The sequence below is a fragment of the Eublepharis macularius genome, chromosome 3, assembly GCF_028583425.1.
Source record: "Eublepharis macularius isolate TG4126 chromosome 3, MPM_Emac_v1.0, whole genome shotgun sequence".
In the NCBI taxonomy this organism is placed as follows: Eukaryota; Metazoa; Chordata; class Lepidosauria; order Squamata; family Eublepharidae; genus Eublepharis; species Eublepharis macularius.
Window position 1 is genome coordinate 83,457,917 of NC_072792.1, and position 20,872 is coordinate 83,478,788.

Consider the following 20,872-nt stretch of genomic DNA (forward strand, 5'->3'; position numbering starts at 1 on the left):
AATTGTTTACTGTCTTTAACAATAGGTATTGTCTGTAGTAGAAACATCATTCTTGGAAGAACATTCATCTTAATTACTGCAATACGACCTAACCATGACAAGTTCATTTTATTCCATCTAATCATATCTTTCTCTATTTGTTGCCATAACTTGTCATAGTTATTCTTATATAAGTCAATATTCTTCACTGTCACTTCCACTCCCAAATACTTAACCTTGTTTACTATTTCACATTCCACCTTGTCCATCAGCTCCTTTTGTTGTTGTTTAGTCATATTTTTGCAGAGTATTTTGGACTTCACCTTATTAATTACAAAACCCGCTACATCTCCAAAATCCTTCATTTTCTTCATCAATTTTGGCATGCACTCTATTGGACCTTCCACTATCACCATCATGTCATCAGCAAAAGCTCTTACTTTATATTCAAATCCTTTAGTCCTCAATCCTCTTATTGAATTGTCTTCTCTTATTTGCCTAAGTAAAATCTCCAGTACCATTACAAACAGAAGAGGGGAAAGCGGACACCCTTGTCTTGTTCCTTTTCTTATTTCCAACTTTTTGGTTACATCCGAGTTAACAATTATATTTGCAGATTGGTTTTTATATATTGCCTTTATTGCTTGTATAAATTTCTCTCCCAACTGCATCTTCTCCATTGTTGCAAACATAAAATCCCAGTTCAAATTGTCGAACGCTTTCTCCGCACCCACAAAGAAAAAACCAACCTGCTTCCCTGGATTTTGAGCATAATACTCAATAGCATTCAACAACACTTGTAAGTTATCTTTTATTTGCCTTTCCGGTAAAAAGCCGGCTTGATCCTCTCAAATAAATTCCACTAGCCAAGTCTTAAGTCTTTCTGCTAGTATCTTTGCAAATATTTTATAGTCATTATTAGTTAAAGATATTGGTCTATAATTCTTAACGTTACTTAAGTCTAATGTCTCCTTCGGTATCAATGTAATATTAGCCTCATTCCATGTATCTGGCATCTCGACCCCTTCCAATATTCTATTCATCATCTTTTGCATCAGTTGTTTCAAGTCCTCTGCCATCACTTTGTAAAATTTTGCAGTAATTCCATCTGGTCCCGGAGCTTTACCAAATGTAGTAGCTTGTATTGCTTGTAACACTTCCATTATTGATATCTCAGCACTAAGCTTCTCTTTCAACTTCTCCGGTACCTTTGGTAGGTCAATCCTGTCAAAGTAGTCTCTTATCTTTTCATGATCCACTATTTTTTTCTGATATAACTTGGCATAATATTTGTAAAATGCTCTCTCAATCAATCCTTGATCATATAGTTCCTTTCCCTCTTCTGTAATCTTACTTATTACTCTTTTCTCTCTCTTTTTCTTTAATTGCCACGCCAAATATCTCCCTGGTTTATTAGCTCCTTCAAATGTTCTTTGCTTCATTTTCTTCAACTCCCACTCCACTTCTTTATTTTCCATAGCTCTAATCTGTTCTTGCAGTAACTTTATTTCATACAACAATTTCTTTTTACCTGGTCTCTTTTTCAATTGTTGTTCAACTTGAATAATTTTTTCCTGTATCTCTTTTAATTTCGCTTCTTTTTTCCTCCTCTCTCTGCCATTTAAGTCCATCAAAACACCTCTAATTACGGCTTTATATGTGTCCCAGACCATGTGCATTGGCACCTCTTTATCCACGTTAGACTGAATAAAAAACTTTGTTTCTTTTCTCAACACCTCAACACATTCTGGGTCACTCAAAAGATCCTCATTAATTCTCCATCTCCTTTTCTTGTGTTTCATTCCAAATCTCCACATCACTGGATTATGATCCGAGCTAACTTTTGGTAATATATCAGTCTTGTTTGTAAACACTACCAGTTCTTTAGATGCCCAGATCATATCTATTCTCGAAAAAGATTGGTGACTAGATGAAAAAAAAGTATACTGCTTCAGTTTAGGATTATATTTTCTCCAAACATCTTCTAAATTTTCTTGTTCCTGATTTTCAAAAAAAGACTCCGGTAATTTCCCCGTCCTTACTTTACTTGTTGATAGACTTTTATCCAATTGCAAATCTACCATGCCGTTAAAGTCTCCAGCTATAATTACCTGGTCATAAGTCCACTGCTCCATTTGTTCTCGTAAGTCTTTGAAAAATATATCTTTGGAGCCATTTGGCGCATATAATCCAAGTACCATAGTTTTCTTTACATTACATAAACATTCCACAGCCAGGTATCTTCCATTTTTGTCAGACACAATTAATTTGGGTTGTAGCTCTTCCTTTATATATATAACAATTCCCCTCTTTTTTTGCTTTGTTGTCGAGACAAATTGTTTTCCTAACTTTTTGTTAATCAAATATTTAACATCTTGATCCCTAATATGAGTTTCTTGTAGACAAATCAAATTACTTCTTTGTTTAGCTAACCAATGTAACACAGCTTTACGTTTAGAGGGTGAATTAAGTCCATTAACATTCCATGAAATTAATTTGTACTCCATAATTATAATCTGGTTGAGCTAGGAAAGTCTTTTCCATTTTCCATCAGAAAGAGATCCATTGCATATTTCGATTTGATCACTTGTCTCCCTGATTGTAATTCAAAAGTCACTCCTTCCGGTAGCTCCCATCTATATCTGATTTCCGCTGCCCTTAGCTTTTGTGTTAAGTCTCTGTACTTTTTCCGATCCTGGGGTACTTTACGTGGTACTTCTCTCATAATTCGAATCCGTGTCCCGGCTACCTCCAGTGGAGTTTCAAAGTGTCTTCTAATAATTTCCTCCTTCATTCTCCTTGTGGTCAATTGGACAATAATATCTCTTGGTAAGTTCTTTTGTTCCGCATATTTTGAATTGACTCTATACGCGATATCCAAATGAGTCATCATTTCCGCCTCTGTTTGCCCCAAAAATTTTGCCAGTATTTCAGCTACTTGTTTAAGGGCAGATCCATCCATTTTTTCCGGAACCGACCTCATGCGAATCTGTCTGTCCATTGCTTTGCATTCCATCATCACTATTCTTTCGCCCATACCTATGGTCTCATTCTGTATAGCCTCTGTTCTTTTCTCCCCATCCTGCACCAACTGCTGCGTTTCTTGCACCTTTTGTTGAGTATTCTGTAAATCTGTTTTTATTGCCTCCATCTCCTTTTTAACTTCCATAATTTCCGATTTGATTGCTTCTTTCATTTCCGTCCTTAGATTTTGCTGTAATTTTTGTATCATCTCCCGAATCTCTTTATTTCCATCTGTTATTTTCTTACCCAAATTTTCAATAGCAGCCTGCCAGTCCTTTTCTTTTTTGGAGGCCATCAGACTTGCCTTAGGTCCCCACGAATCAGCTCTCTTTCTTAGCTCCGTCTTCTTTTTAATTCAAATCTCTATTTTTATATATCAAAAGTTTTTGACGTTTGCCCTCAGTTAAAATGGCAATTGAGGCTTCCCTTGCCCTTAAAATGTCGAGCAATGTTTTTCTATGGTTCAAAATGTTGGGCGATCTTTCTCTATGGTAATACAGTCACACTGATAATCTTCCCTTACTTTCAATGGTGAATCCTCTACTTCCGTTTCCTTTCCCTTACTTTCAATGGTGGGTACTTCACTTCCTCTTCCATCTTTGTTTTTCTTCCGGGTCCTCCTGCTCTTCCTGACCTCCCTCGCCACTCTTTCTCTCTATCTCCTCTCCGTCTATTGTTCTCCACTTCCTGTCTCACGGCACACCTTCCAGTTCCCACGATCCGCCCACTGCGTCGCTATCTTCCCAACCACAGGTATGCAAAACAATATTCTTCTTAGCTCTTTTTAGCTTTTTCTCGTTCTTAAAACTCCAATTAAATTGCTCAGTCTTTTAATATACTTTTTCAGCTTGGTAACTCAGTCTTTAGTTCTTTTAAAATTTAAGTCTTTATTCAGTAAAACGGTCCGTTGGGGGAGATAGTAATCTTAACTTAATACAGACTTCTTGGGATGTACTCACTGCTTCAAACGTCCAAATCTGTTCAAATCCATTCCCGAGGCTCGGGGAACAAAGAGCCTATGTCAATTTAATGACTCCCGAAGCTGCTGCAGAGATTTTGACCGCCCTTCTCCGAGGAGGATCTCAAGGCTTGGGGGAGAAGCCCTTAATTCAGAGCCTCCCACCCGCGAAGACCCTTCACTCTCAGGGCTAAAAGCGTTCTTGCCGGATTTCTGACTAAAACCCGGGGGCTGTGGGCGATCTGGAAGCCCCACCAGCCCAAAAAACAGCACCACAGATGATCCGGAGCTCCGAATCACGTCGGTCTCTCCATTACCCCGAACCAGAAGTCGCCTAATGACATAGCTTCTTTGAAACATTTCCAAGTTACATTGGAAAGCTTTAAGGCTAAGAGGCAGCATTGCAGTCCAATAAATAAATAAAAAAACCTACTGAAAAGAAGCTGGATAATAAATACCCAAAGTGTTAAAAATATACAATGAAAAGACAAGCTCAGAAGTTGTCAGCTACCTTATATTGCAAGCTAAAGATCCAAGGAGCAATCCTCAACAGGTCTACTCAGAAGTAACCCGCACTTTATTCAGTGGGGCTTACTCTCATGAAAGGATTTTTAGGATTCCAGGTCCCATCACCTAAGAACTTCCTTCCTTACTAGTTCTGATTACACATTTAGGCCATTTTCACACTGCTTACTGGCTTTGGAACATCACACCAAGCTCCCGGAATGACAGTGTCTTCCTGGCGCGAATTCGTACAAGAGTTCTGACATGAAATCGCGCCAGGAAGACGCTGTCATTCCGGGAGCTTGGTGCGATGTTCCAAAGCCAGTAAGCAGTGTGAAAATGGCCAGTGTTCAAGGACATTGTATTAGTGAGGAGGAAGAATCAGACATGGAGTCTTGCTTGGCAGTCGGTTCAGCTGTTTTGAAAGACATGGAAGTCTGCTTGGACTGGAGATAAAGCCATGGTCAGGGCCGAGGGATAAAGGTATAGCTAAACAAGTGGACCTGAGTTTCATATAAATGTTTCAAAGCCTGTTTTAATACAAGTTTTCAGGTACAGGTCAGCACTCAAAGTAATACATTTGTGATTCCTGGATGATTCACAGGGTATCAACTGCCAAGAGGAAAAAAATATACTATCTCTTTAATAGAGGCTTATACTGTATATAGGTGATGCTATGCCATGAAAAGATTCACCTGCTCATTTCCTCACATTAAGCCTCTAAAGGGACTGGACATTTTTCTCCAGGGCTATTGGCAACCATAGTGGCTTTGTGTGGGAAATGAAAAATCATTAGATTCTTACAGGATATTTTAGGAAATTATTATGAATACCTCTCTGTTTTTGTTTTTGTTTTTCTTTAGGTGTTGACTCCAGCACAAATCAAGTCAATTTGTCAGGCAATTTTAGAATCTGGCAAACAGTATGCACTGCGGAAGAGGAAGCCAGTTCCACTAATGTACTCTTACTATGGAACAGAGTATCTAGGTGAGTAGAGAAAAGGTCAAGGTCTCTCACTAGGAAAGAGCTAGGGTTGCCACCAGGAGGTGGCTGGAGAATTCCTGGTATTACCACTGATCTCCAAGACAGAGATCAGTTCTCCTGTAAAAATGGCTGATTTGGAGGGTAGACTATACGTCATTATATCCTACTGAGGTCCTTCCTCTCCCCAAAACCCACCCTCCCCAGGCTCCACCACCAAAATATTCAGGAATCTCACAATCTGTAGTTGGCAACCCTAAGGAGAATTCCAATTATTTTCAAATATGTATATTATTTCATTTTTATTTAAATGTTTCAGGGTCAAGGACCAGAATATCAACTAGAGAAATACCACACAAACATCAAGTAGTTAATATGTGTTGGCTTGGTTTTCTTCAGTTGAATAATGATCAAGTGGCTATTCCAGTAATAATTTTACATTGTAGAATTGGAAAGGAACTACAAGACACCTAGCCCACCTCCCTGCTCCAAGGAAGGATCCCCTTTTCCTGGTTCCCTACAAGACAGCCTTTGCCATCCAGATTACAGTGGCCACTGTAAGAAAGCAGATGCCTTGCAGAAAGATATTTAATGAGTAAAGCTGGCCACTCATTCTCACAACAAATGCATAAAGGCTCTTTTATGGGAAATGAAAACAGACCATTTTAATTTCCCATTGACGATACTATCCTGTAAGCTAAATTCAGTGTTTCATTGGGTCATGCCAAGTATATGCAGTTTCCTAACTTTTTATGGTATTATAAATTATCCATCTTTTACAACCCCCCCCCCTTGTAAATGCCTCTGCTTGTTACTTTCCATTTGTCTGTGCTTTCAAATATTACATATCTCATGTGGAAGCCACTGAAAAACAGTTTCATATGGTGGTGATTCATCTAGCATCCATAATGTATGTGAGCTGCTTACTATGTGAATTCAGTCAACTGTGTAGAGTGTCTCCAATGGACGCCAGAATTCTGGCCTGCTCCTCAATGTAGGATTGATTGCTTAGGTATACATAAGCACTGATACAAAAGCCCAGGTTTGCAATCGTTCACAAATCCAGTCTGGGAGAGGACCATGTTCACTGAGTGCCAGTTAATCTCCAGGTGGAAAAAAAGAGGCTCAAGACATAAAATATATTTTAGTTTGGTGTAGTGGTTAAGAGCGTGGGACTCTAATCTGGAGAGCTGGGTTTGATTCCCCACTCCTCCACTTGAAGCCAGCCGGGTGACCTTGGGCTAGTCATGGCTCTCTGGAGCTCTCTCAGCCCCACCCACCTCACAGGGTGTTTTGTTGTGGGGATAATAATGACATACTTTGTAAACCGCTGAGTGGCCGTTAAGTTGTCCTGAAGGGCAGAATATAAACTGAATGTTGTTGTTGTTGTTGGTTTTAAACAAAAATAACAAAAAACAAGGAGAGCAGAACCAGAGAGGAAGGGATTCCTAAGATGTCACTAAATGTTTCATAGAGAGTTCTAGGTGACAGGCAGGCAGTATTCCAGTTCATAGACATACAAAATTCAAGATATCAGCAAAGAATAGCTGAACATACAGGGAAGAACTTGAAAAACCAGTCTAGAGAACAAGCCCATACAATCACTTCTGATTTGCAAAGTTTTGGAGATTTTTGATGTAAAGACCTACCTAGATTTCAGAAGAGATCTGTTAAGCTGTCATTACTAGGGGTGTGCAAAAAAAAAAAATCACAAGTGGCGGCCTATTTAGTTATAGAATTTGTCTAGAATCTGAACACTTCTCAATTCCTACACAAGCTTGTTAAAGTGGGAAAAAACCTCTGTTTGGTCCCTAAAAGCTACCAATTAAGTTTTGCTTTAGAAGAACAACTAGCCTATCTAAAAAACTTTTTAAACAATCACAACCCTCTCAGAAATTAATAGTATACCCAAAAACCACTAGGTAATTTAAGTTAACGAACTGATCCAAGCACCCCCAGCAGACACCTCCCCCTTCGGAAGAACAACCAACAATTGAACACAAAATCAAATTTCAGTGAGAACAGAAAACAGAAGCCAACAAAAAGCGCCAAGTCAAAAAACACTATAAAGAAAGAGCACCCCAAGCTCCAACAATAAAATTAACTGGAAATATCAAACAAAAACTCACCTATAATAAGATAGAACAAAAAAGCCACTCCCAGAAGAACAATCAGACAAATGAACATTAAATACAACCAACTTCAAATCAAAGCCCCCCACCCACCCACACATGGACAAAAGCCCAAAGAAAGCACCCATACACACAGCAAAAAAAATTAGTTTTTAAAACTCCAAGTACAAAAACTTTTTCCTTCTTCCCAAACCGTATTTCTCCCAGACACCAGGCCAACCCCCTCCATGCAAAGACAGAAAAAAACCAGTGAGTCTATGACTCTCAAACCAGGCAGCAGTAGAAGTCTTCCAGGTGCAGGTCACAGCAGGCAGCAGCCAGAATCCACTGAGCTGCAGGATCCAGTCAACGAGTCTAAAGCAGGCCAGACCATAGAGAGAAAGCCAACAAACAGCAGCAGGCAGGCAGTGTTTCAGATCTCTCCAGGCAGTCAGAGTACATACTACACAAAATGGAGGCTGTTCTGAGGCAAGCCTGCTGAAAGAGGATTTAATTTATTATTATAACAATAACGGCAACGACAATGACAACATTCAATTTATAGATATATAATATGCTGTATTTTAATTTGTTATCCCCTTTCAGCCATTGACTTCACACAAATCAAGACATCAAAGCAGTAATTTTCAAAGAAATATGGGTTTATTTTATATTGATAAACCCATGACACCTCCTCCAGTTCATGGAGAAAAGTGTAAAGACCAGTCAGATCACAGAATATGATATACCCTCAATAATGTTTGTTTGCAGGATCATTGCTATTTGTTTACAGAATAAAAGATCAAAGGTTGTTTGTTTGTTTGTTTTAGACTTTTATTCCGCCCTCCCCGCAAGAGGGTTAGGATAAATCCCAGTTAAACTGACACATACACCTTGTCAGAATGATGCGTTTTCCCAGAAAACATAACATGTGAAAAGCTTAAGTGATTAATTATGCAAACATTTGAGAAGCTGGAGCCATATATCTGATATTTTCTTAAGGAAAGAATGCATACAAGGTTGAAATCTTACTTATCTAATTAGAATAACCAAAACAGAAAAAAATGTTTATACTTTGCTCAGTGACCTGTCTCACCCACTGACAAGCAGGATATCTCAGAGGCAAGATTTTGACACTGGAGCAACGTCTTCTTACTTGTTTACATATTCTGTATGCTGGTATTACATTTTCTGTATGCTGGTTTACATATTCTGTATGCTAGAATAAGATTTTATGAAATGGGGCCTAAAAATTCTTTAACACTTGCCTATTTAACGCCTTGCAGGGCAGTTTTAAAAAGGTACTTTCCTTCTAGTGAATCACATTGACTAGAGAAGGAGAGCTCCTGAAAGGATTGGCCACTCACTCCGCCCTTTCCCTCTCATCTGGGAAAAAGGCAGAAAACAGTATTTCCTTGCTGTTCTGTAGCAAAGGAACAGCAAAGGAACAGCTTAGCCGGAGTTACTGAAGTTTACTGAATTAACCCAAATTAATCCAGTATACTTGAGTTCAGGAATTCCTAGTATGATTCATATTCCCTTTTGAGTTTGGTAATACCGAACTTCACCGAATCAGATGAAATTCAGTATTTTTAAAGGAATACCGAACCCAAATTGCACATCCCTAATCTTTACCACAAACCAGGCTCTAAACTGCTCTGTAAGAACTGCTCTGTACAGCACTAGAAAAGTCATATCTAGAAACGTTCAACAGAGGGATGTACACATGATAGGTGAGCAATCCCTGCTCCCCTGATTTTGGCAAATATCGAAAAGCAAGAATCACACAGTAAATTTGGCATAAAATAAATGTTTTAAATGGAATGGCTTGTTGTTTGGGTGAGAGCTATGTCTCCCAACACACACAAATATTGACTTTCACTCCTAAAGCCAAACTCCATGAAAATTCAACATATACACCATTTATTTTAACTATTTCTGTACTTCACAGGGGCTGCTCATGGACTTTCATCCATCCTACAGATGCTGCTCTCTTATTATGAATATCTCCAACCTGCTGATCAAGAACTAGTGTGGCAGAGTGTTGATTTTCTTATGGATCAAGAACAAAATTCCAACTGGCCTCCAGAACTAGGAGAGACAATTGAACGGGAAAATGAGCTTGTTCACTGGTGTCACGGAGCTCCAGGTTTTCTTTGTGTAGATTCTGTGAAGTCAATGTCTGATACTATAACTTATTTGCTCCCTGTTTCAGAGAATATAAATTTACTAAGAAAAATAGCACCAAGCCAGATTTCATCTGATTATAACATTTTATGTGAGGCAGTCATATTTTTAATGTTAAAAATGTGACATATTTCTGTAAATATTTTTACAATTATTAAAGTGACTGGAATAGCAGGCAATAAAGGGAGCTTTCAGAACACTTGGATGTACCATTGTTACAGAAAACATTAAAAATCCAGAAGCAATGCAGTGAACATACATGAACACAGTGTAGCTTATTGATATTGTTGTAACGTCCCTGTAAGGGCCCAAAGAAACATAATGTTAGGGATCCCTGTTTGGATATGAAATTGGGCTGCAGGAAGTGGCTGCAAGGGCCAAGTCTGGATTACAATCTCAGTGTTGGAAAAAGTTTAGAACTCCTCCACCCCCTGCTGTTTTAAGCTGTAGTAGGGAAAAATACGCCCTGACTTGAATAGACCAGGTGAGCCTAAGATCTCAGAAACTAAGCAGAGTTGGCCTTGGTTAGTAAATGGATGGGAGACCTCCAACAAAAACCAGGGTTGCAGAGGCAGGCAGTAATAAACCACCTCTGTTAGTCTCTTACCATGAAAACTCCACCAGGAGTTGTCAAAAATCAACTCTGACTTGAGGGTTCTCTCCACCACCAGGGAAAATACAGGTAACCATACATTTCGAACCTAAAAAAGGTTATGCCCTTCTAAGATTGCGTTTCTAGGGGAAACCTAAAAGTGATATCATGCCTGTCTAGAAATTGCCAGAAACTCTTTGGTAAAATCATTGAATTTCCACCAATTCCTAGAGAGGACTGCGGCCAGTTCTGGGTTTTCTCTGGATGTGATGTCAAATCATTGGCCTGACAATCATCTTTTAAAAATTTCTCCCAACACCACTTGGGGTTGGTGGATTTCTGCCCCCAGTGCGGGGCTGGCAAGCCTATTCTAAGCCCATTTTCAATAGACCTAAAAAGGGTTCTCTTCCTAGGGTTCCATTGATATTGTACTTGACTTTTCCAAATTTCTTTTCTTCCTTTACATTGATATTGTGCTTGTATTTTCTTTTCTGGCCCACAATAACAACCAACTATCCTATCCTGAGGTGGGACCAGGGCATTTTTTATCACAGAAATGGGGGAAGGGGTCATTAAGACCTTCCACAGCACTGCAGCCCTGAACAGAAAGAGCTGTATACTGTGTATGCATAATCAAACACAACTCTTCAGCATCATGTCTTTTGGGTCCATATTGAAGGAACTTAAAATTTACCAATCTTTTGTTCCTTTGGTTTAGAGGTGTAGATGAGTTTGTAGTGAGACAAAGAAAACAATAGACTGGCTTTGGCTTTTTCTAGTTTGGGGCCATGTCAAATTAATCTTGGAATATGCCCATCAAACCACAGAAACAATGACAAATGTACACTTGAAAATATAGTTATTTAGAAAATTGGTGTGAAAATTAAGTGCCTAGGCTGCAGAAGTATATATTTTTATTGACAATAAATTATTTTGAAATCAATAGGACTTACTTCAAAGTAAGTGTGGATAGAATGTTAGTGGCCCAGGTCATGCCATTTTCCAATTATCTATTTATTTACTAAAACGTTTCAGTGTCTGGCGGAGGGGCAGGGGAAGAGTTTTAGTTCTTACTTTTATAAGAGTACTGTAATTCAGCAACAGAAAAATACCATAGTATAGATTATCCTGAACAGAGCACAAGAACAGGTTTCAACAAAATTAAAAACCCATTTAAACAATACAATCTTTACCACCTCCTGAAAGGCTATCAAAGATGGTGGCAAAATAAACTTCATTGGAAAGGAAACTCCATAATAAAGGGGCAGCCATGGAAGAGGCCTGGTTCTCTTTAACCACCTGCAGCAGCTCAGAAGGTTGGGGGGGGCGGGAACATAACAGGTACTCTCTGGATGATCTCAGTGGTTAGGTAGGTATGTACATAATAAGGCAATCCTAGAGATAATCTGGTCCCCATCCATTTAGGGCTTTAAAGGTCAAAATCAGAGCCCCAAATTAGACCCTGAAGCTGAAATGTCTGAGAAATTTTCAAGGGCAGCATCACAAAGGGTGGGCAACAGTACTCTAATATGTAAATCACTAGGCCAGATTAGATTTCTCCAGAAATTGTGACACCCAGTAAATCAGCCTAAATTGTTATAAGATCCCAGCCACGAGACTGAGTTCTTATGTCAGTCCAGCATCATGATAGGTGCTTCAGAGCTACTCCACCCCACACCACTAGCACCACTAGGGTAATGTAAAAAGCCTTGGACCACATGGGAGGAGCCCCATTAGAGTTCTTCCTTCCACCATCATTGCCTTGAGGATGGTCTGAGGATTCCAACATTACCCTTGGGGTATGGAAAGGAGCAGCATTGTTGTAGCTCCCAGAAGTAATTGAGTCTAATCTCAGACGTAAATAGATACTCTTTCTTCTCCTTTAGTATTTGCATGCACTATTGGTTCCTGTGTGGGGGTCAGAATGTAAAAATAGTGTGTGTTATCATAGTGCACTTGCAAGGATAATTGTACACTGCTGCATATCAAGGGTAAAAGCAGCACATAGGTTTGCAGAAAGGCAGGTAGCACATACTGAAGTATTCCTTTAAATCCCATTTCTTCCACAAAGGTTGCTTCCATGCAGAGCTTTTGCTCCACAATCCACTCCCTCCCTGGCAATAGCACCTAGAGGGGTTTCCCCCAACTGTGCTCAGCAGTTTCCCAAAACTTCTTTGGTATCATCTCTCCTAAAGGTCATACTCAAAGTGATTTTTGGTAGAGTGTGGATGAGATTCTGTGGATCTGGTGCCATTTCTTCCCCATTGCCCTTTACAACTGCCATTCCTCCTCCATCACTGGCAGACTTTTTGTTTTTAGCAGTAGATGTACCACTATAGGGTTCTAACGGGCATGAGGGAAAGCAGAGAGATGATCCTTGTGCAGAAGCCTGCAGCTGTGCAGAGGCAATGAGAGCAAAATGGGGTTATGCCCCCCCCCAAGTAAAAGTAACCAAAGTCTCAAGTCACATTTGTAAATCTGCTACCAATTTATTTTCCAGTATCATTTATTCAGCCCTTCCTTCTCGCTTCATCTTTTCTTGTACAGTTTATTTAGCTTCCAAGCAACATAGGCCAACATAATTAGAAGAAGAAAAAAGGGAGAGGAATGGGAAAAAAAGAAATCTTAACAAAACGTAAATAGAATGGAATGAAATTTGTGAGGAACCAAGGGACAAAGGCAAGTCATTAGAAAAGCCAAATGTGAAAGAATTTGCACAAAGGTTTAAATGTGACATTGGGAAGAAAAGAAATTAGATTGCAGAGCAAGTTCCAGCAATGAAAGGTGGCACAGAGGAAGGCAGGCATGGAGCCAGTTTAAAGAATAGGCCCCTGAAGGGCAAGTAAGCATCACTGAGGGAAAGACAACAAGAATGAATATAGAAATGGGGAAAAGACAGATGAGCGGGAGAAGAAAGGTCATGAAGAATGTTAAGGATAAATCCAAGATGTTTGTGCAAGATTCAAATGAAAGCATAACATGGGAGGGAAAAAATGAGATTCCTCTTTTGACATGCTGAATTTGAACAGAATTATGTAGTGAGAAAGAACTCATATCAAGAAAAAATCTATAATGCAGAATTCAGCACATGCATAAATATCAGGTCAGCTGAATACTTGAATTTACTCAAGAGGAGATCCATATGAAAACAGATTACAAAAATAACAATGGAGGCACAACAGATGGAAACTAAACCTATGAAATCACAAGAGTGGAGAGAATGGTGAACAGGAGGGTGTAGCCTACACCTGCCACAGAAGAGGCTCCATTGGAGCATGAGGGCGGAGGCAAAGCGTTACCAGCTTCCCCCTCCTCAGTGCAGCTGCCCATGCTACATAGCTGTTTGCCCAGATGGGCCCTTCAATCCACAGTATTAGCATTTTCAGCACTCACAGGTGTCTGCTGGAGGAAGGAAAGGATAAGAAAGAATCCCCACCTTGAGGTCATGGAACTGTAGGATCCAACTAATTGTGAATGATTGTGCTAAAGACCGTAGTATATTCAAGTAAAATGAGAACGAAGTAACAGACCATTGTTCTTGGCAAAAAAAATGTTTTAAATTTTATAAATTTTTATAAAGTGCTATAAGTGCAGAAGTGTCTAAATTCATAAATACCTATATCTATATATATAAAGGCAAGTGTCCTGACTGACTCATCAACATCCAGCCCAAACCCCTGGACCTAGAAATGTGAAGTTTGGGGAGGACGTTCCTTTTATGGTGTAGAGGCTCACTAAGGGGATTTTAAGAAATTCGCCTCCTAAGGGGGTAAAAAGGGGTAAAATGTGTTTTCCCATAGGAATACAGCTTCCCTGTGTGTCTGGGAGGCTGCTCATCCCCCTCCCCCTGCCAACTACCAACTCAGCCACTCTGCCCTGAGGTCATTTGCATATGCAGCCTTGATTGGTCATCATCCCAACATTAAACAGTATGCAGGACACATGCAGTACTTAGGACACATTTAATGATTCCCAGTTATTGAATGTGTCCTGAGGTAAAAATACACCTCCCCTCTAGGGTTACCAATCTCCCTGTGGGGCCTGGCTTTCCGGTGTGGCTGGCAGGCTGATGGGTCAGCTTTGGAACTGTGTTCTGAGGTAAAAATTAGGTCAAGGAAACTGCAGACAGTTGAAGAAAGACAGTACAAGATTCCTGAAAAGGGATTTTATATAAAAGTCAGTATGGCAGCTGTTTTTAAATGTTCATGGGGCACAACCTTTCTAGGGGCCATTTCAATGTGAACCTCTCAGATGAACCTGCCAAAAGGCCCACCACACCTCCCCTCCCTCAGTCCAACTCCACTTCACACTTCTTGCAGCCATCACCTCTTACTGCCCCCAAGAAGCCTCCTGGCAGATGTTGTGCAAGATATACCAATGCTAAAAGGAGGAAGCAACTCGAGATGCAGCAAAGAAATATGCACATCGTACTCGTGCGGTGCACTGAGCAGCAGTGGCCAAGTACCAGCAAGTCTTGTGTCCTGCAGGCCTGGGCACAGTAGTGATGAACCTAGCAGACCTAACAGCCACGATATACCCTGATATCATCACTATCATAGAGAAGTCCATGGACAGGCTGTGCAAGCATGCCATTCTGACCCCCAAAACTGACAAGGCTGCCATCATTAATGAAACACAACTTAATGGAATTTATGAAGTAGTGAAGCAGTGAAGCTGTAAGGTTTACAGAAGTTGCAGAGCTGTAAAGTTGTCAATTGCCACGCCTACGGATTTTGCCAGCATATTTCATCCAATCCCGTTTCGTATTACCACTTCTTCACAGGCATATTTCTATAGCAATTGCTTCAAACAGTCTCACGCCACCATATCGGTATTCTCCTGATGGTCTGACACGTCATAAATTCCATCAAGCTATTCTACAGCTCCAGCCTCTGTTTTGATTGGTGTGAGTGCCTTCGTGCACCGCTATGAATGAACTGATATAAATGAACTGACAAATTAATTACCTTTGTGTATTCTCCCATCATTTGGATTGTTGTAAAAATTTAACTGTTATGAATATTTTGTAAGAAATTGTACTGTTACAAATATTTTGTAGGAAATGTTGGTATATATTGGCATTTATTGTATATATAGGTATTTATGAATTTAGACACTTCTGCACTTATAGCACTTTATAAAAATTTATAAAATTTGTAGTAATAATTCATATTGTGTACTCTGGGATTATTCGTTCGGTGTTGGTCTTCAGTCCCTGGAGGAGTCCTCTTGTTGGTTTAAAAAAATGTTTTAGCAGTAGCTACCAGATTGGGGCAGGGGGACAATTGATGGAGGATATGAGAAATAAAGGAATATTTCAGAGTTATGGAGAATAAATCAGAGAAGTGGCAGTAGTAACAGCAATCACCATTACAAAGCAATAGGGGATCAGACTAAAGAGTCAAATGAACTTAGTGAAGGTAGCTGGGAAGTTCGTTTATCCGATCACAAAATGAGGCTTCTTTGTGGAGAGCGGTGGACTTTTAAAAGGAATGGGTTTTAATTTTTATCAGATAGTTTAAATCCAGCAGTATGCAGAGGAGAATTCATATCTATTCACACACTCTTTCTTCATATTATATTTCTTTGCTCTTTTTGTAGGAATTGCATACATGTTTGCAAAAGCATACTTGGTGTCCAAGAAGCCCCAATATCTAGACAGTTGTATCCGGTGTGGAGAACTGACCTGGCAGAAAGGGCTACTGAAGAAAGGACCTGGGATATGTCATGGGGTGGCTGGCAGTGCTTATGTGTTCCTGCTCCTGTACAGGCTAACTGGAAACTCTAAATACATCTACAGAGCACAAAGGTTAGTACTGGTGGGGTTTACTGGTTTCAAAAAAGGGCTATGTGAAACAGAGAAAAGGAGGGAAATTATCATTCAGTATACTTTCTGAATGCACATTAAATTAGTAGTTGTTATCACTTTATAACTCAATAAATATTCCAGACTTTAATTGTTTTATTTACATTCAGGGGTGCAGGATAATCTAAACGCCAGTTATATGGCTCTGGGGGAAAATGCATATCTTTTTTTCCTGTGGCTAAATTTTAGCTAAATGCTACTATGCCTCCAGTCTTTGCTATGGGGTAAGGTTGTTGTTCAAGCATTCATACTGTAGCTACTGATGCCACTGGACGGCAACTGCTTTCTGGACTTCTATCAGTTTGGCTTTGACTAGGGATCCCACTCCCTGGGTCGGGCAGGGGATTCCCCACTCCCATCCTCCACCTCCTCCACCGCTTACTTGGCTGGCAGGGGGAAAGGTGTGGGGAATGGGACCAGAGCCCCACTGTGCATTCCAGTGTCAGACTGTGGCTTACTAAAAGTTGCAGTCCAGCCTATCTCTTGCAATTAGACATGAGTCCATTGGTTTCAAAAGATTTTACTGAATATAAACAACCATTATAGTCCACTGACCAAGATGCAATATCTTGGCTGGTACACGGGTATTGTTACGAATGACAGGCAAAAGTTAAGGTACAGAATAGCAAAGCCCAGCAAGTCCCATCCTCCCCCCATAGTTCTCAAAACAAACGGCTTGAGGCTGAGAGAGTGAAACTTTCCCAAGGCTGGAAAGGCTGTAGTCATAACATTCCTCTTCTTTGAGATAACTGTTACTGGGCTGCTTGTCACCTGCAAGAGAAGAGCTTAAAACACTGACAGGATTAAAATGGAGTCTGTTTGGTTAATCCATACAAAGAACATAGTCAGACCTGACATCCAGAGCACTTGCTTGTTGTGCCAGGAATGATATTCCCAACGTGACAAGGAAGTGAAGCCTCCCCCTCCCTGCACTGGGCCGATTTGATGAAAATTGGCCCTGAACACTAGTTTTGGGGGCTGATTTTTATCTAATGGACCCTGTGCACAACCCTCCACTTCTGTGTCACCCTGGGAATGACATCATTCCTGGTTTAACGCTGAAGTGCTCCAGAGCATGCATGCACACTCCACACATGTGCAAGGAGTTCTCCCTGTGCGTGCCCCTCTACAATCCCTCCATCCCTGGTTTGGGTTTTGACACTAAGCTATACTTGCAGCCTGAATTAATAACCTCAGCAGACTTCCATCATATGTGGTATCCTCTCGTCAAAAAAATTCAGATTAAAGTGGTTGTAGAAACTGAATATATGATGACCTCTAAGATCCCAAATAAAGCTAATGTTTTGTTCTTAGGAATGCTAAGAGAATATGTACTAACTGTTAAAATAGACATAGGTGTGTTTTTTGTGGTTTCCTCTTTGGTGGTGTGGCTGCAGATAAAGCACAGCAGCCATGTGACTTCCACATGGTAGTTTTCCTGACAGTTTCCCTGCATCAATCCCCCAGCAGCAACCACACCCTTTCCCCTGGGCCACCAGGGTTTTGCAGTTTTTTTTAACAAATTGACACTAGAATATTGTTATAGCAATATACCATTGCAATAGCAATATACCATTCCCAACTTTCATTTTAAAAAAGTAAGTCTCTAGCCCCTTCCCTTGTGAATGTAGGCCTTTCCCCTCATATCTCTGCAATGGAAGGGGCTAGAGACTTCCTTTTTAAAAAAATGAAAGCTTTGAATTCAAAGAACCAGCTAAACCTGATCTTACAACAATATATATCATAATATTCTAATGCCAATTTAAAAATAAATAAATAAAAAGTTCCCTGGGGATTGGCAGAGGAAATAGCAGATTGTGGGCCATGTGGACCAGATAATCTAAATTTCCCCACCTACATAGCAACTATACTGCCTTTACTACAATCTTTCCCAAAACTTTGGAGCAAAGCAGGTTTAAGAAAGATTGAAGAAAAGTCAGAGAAAGCTCCAGAGGAGCATGAATGCCCCATGGGAACCTCATATTCCCTTAAGCATTGAACTTGGAGAAGATAAACCATGCAGAAGCCATCCTAATTTTAATCTTTTTAGATCTTTGCAAAAATAATAATAGTGAAGAACTGGCAAAATAGTAAAAGCCTATGGAAGCATGGATCCAGAATGTTTGTCAATCAGTTAAATTGTCTAGAATAACTAGAAGATTGATGGATGGAAGACAAATGTTGGAAGCCTTTCTTTTATTTCTACTGCCAGACTCTTGGGTTTAATGCTGATGGTTATAACTAGACATGGGCATGAATGGGGGGGAAATGAACACGCTGTTCGTTGTTACAAGCCAGAAGGAAAGCCAGAAGGAGTTCAGACAGTCCATGCCCATGTTGCCAGAGGAATTGATTGAAAGGTGCCACACTGTCTGGCTTGACGAACGGCTGACGAACGCAACGAACAAGGCTTGCAACTACCATTTGTTCATTTAGAATGGGGCCTCACAAACAGCTTGTTCGTGAACAGCAGATAGGGTTGTTCGTGGCTTTTTTTAATTCGTATTGCTGTACGTGCCCATCTCTAGTTATAACTGTTCATTTTTTGTTTAATGGGTTTTTATTTATATATTGTATGATGATGATAATAATAATAATAACATTCGATTTATATACCGCCCTTCAGGACAACTTAATGCCCACACAGAGCAGTTTACAAAGTATGTCATTATTATCCCCACAAGAAAACACCCTGAAAGGTGGTTGGGGCTGAGAGAGCTCCAGAGAACTGTGACTAGCCCAAGGTCACCCAGCTGGCTTCAAGTGGAGAAGTGAGGAATCAAACTCAGCTCTCCAGATTAGAGTCCCTCGCTCTTAACCACGTTCTTAACCACTACACCAAACTGGTTCACCAAACGGAATTGATGATGATCAATTCCTATTTAGAAGTTGATGAGGTAATTGTGCTCTATCATCTAGAAAGACTTTGGTAAGGATCTTTTGGTGATTCAGCTGTAGGCCTGAAAACAGCTCTTGTCTTGTTCTTCTTGATTATGATATATTTATTTACGTTATTTATGTTCTGTCTTTCTCACTGAGACTCAAGGCTGATCTTACAGCATAAGTCAATATGATCAACAACTGGGACATTCAATAAACAATGCAATAGCATACGGATTGCAGATATTTGAAAACAAGCAGAAATCCAATACAAAGCTGAAGCAATGCTGAAACAAAGCATAAGCAATTAAACACGACATGTTAAGCAACACAGAAACTACCTAGTAGGAACATACTTCCAGCAACAGACAATATACAGGAGTGTAATTGACTGTCTCTATCCCTTTAGCAAAAGATCTCTCTGAAGTAGAGATGGGCACAAATCGAATTACAACCCCAAAAAATGCACAAACCAGGCTGGTTCGTGGAAGCTCGTTTCCACGAACTTACACAAACTTGTCTATTGGTTCGTTTGGGTTGTAAAGGGGTGGTTTAAATGGCCATTTCCCCTGCAGATATGAGGGACCAAGGCCATGAAGGGCTTTGTATGAGATAGCCCAAACATTGAATTGAGCTTGGTAACTGATAGACAGCCAGTGGAGTGACCGCAGAGTGGGAGTAACATGCATGCTCTGTCTAGCCCTGGTAGTAATCAAGCCACAGCATTCCGTACCATGTAGAGTCATCAGAATTCCCATAACTGCATTTTCGCATAGCCTGTCCTGATACGGGTTATTGCATGTGTAACTGGGTGCATCCATAGTGTGATGAAATGGTGTTAGGATCTGTAATGGGGCAGAAGTAGCATGTTTCTGTGACAATGACTAAAGTGTGTATTTGCAAGAATAGTTAATGAAGCCAAAGTAAAATCTCCATATCCACCCACCTGTACTATCTAAAGCAGAAACACTCTGCTCTATCAGGCAGTTTGGGTTTGTATGCTTTTTGGCTGGAACTGCATGGTCTCTCACGGAGGGCTAGACAGCAGAGTCTGAACAGAAGCCAAAAGAAGCTGCTACTTATGCCTGTGAGCCTTGCAGAAAACGCATCTGGGACAGGGTTATGTTATCCATTGGCTTCAAATAATCTATAGAAGGCTATATCAAGTCAAACTGAAGATGCCCCCTCTTGCTTTGTACTGTCTCCCCCACCCGCCCCCAACTCCCATTCTGCCAGGCAAGCTGACACAGAATCTAAAACTGGGATGGTGGAATGTAATCCATCCACCACCACCCTTTGCCTGGCATTTTCTGCTGTACAAGAAATACAAACAACTTGTATTCACTTAACAAGAGCACCAATGCTTTCTTAACACACTAAAATAACAAGGGTTGTGTGAGGATCCTCCCTCACTGGCGCCCTCTCCTGACAGCCTGCCATCCTACCAGCTCTCCAGGCAGGTGTTTTCCGGCCTCAGATGGGCAGGGAAGGGGGGTTGCACCACCTTGTTCCTTCTCTTGCCCTGGGAGTAGCAGCACGCTCCAGCTGTCTCTCCCTGCAAAATCCTCCTCGGCCTTCACAGGAACCTGAATTTAAAGGCCTCCCCTGGCCCCACCTCCCTGGCTCTGCCCCCAATCGTCATCCCATCTCCCTGACTGGCCCTGCTCACAGCCTATCTGATAGGAGGGCTGGGTAGACTCTGCAGTCTCCTGGCCCCACCCACTCCATCCCCACCTAGGGTGGGGCATTTGGTCTGCTCTCTGCCTGGCTCGTCCCTGCTGCTTCTGAAC

General features: G+C 40.6%; 1 protein-coding gene across 1 annotated transcript in view; it reads left to right on the top strand.

The window, feature by feature from the left end:
• The window catches only part of LANCL3 (LanC like family member 3), a 59,460-nt gene that overhangs the window by 36,919 nt on the left and 1,669 nt on the right, over window positions 1–20,872 (top strand). The window contains exons 2-4 of the mRNA XM_054975029.1: window positions 5,329–5,452; window positions 9,509–9,706; window positions 15,938–16,145. Coding sequence (XP_054831004.1) covers window positions 5,329–5,452; window positions 9,509–9,706; window positions 15,938–16,145 — 530 coding nt within the window. The remainder of the gene's footprint in view (window positions 1–5,328; window positions 5,453–9,508; window positions 9,707–15,937; window positions 16,146–20,872) is intronic.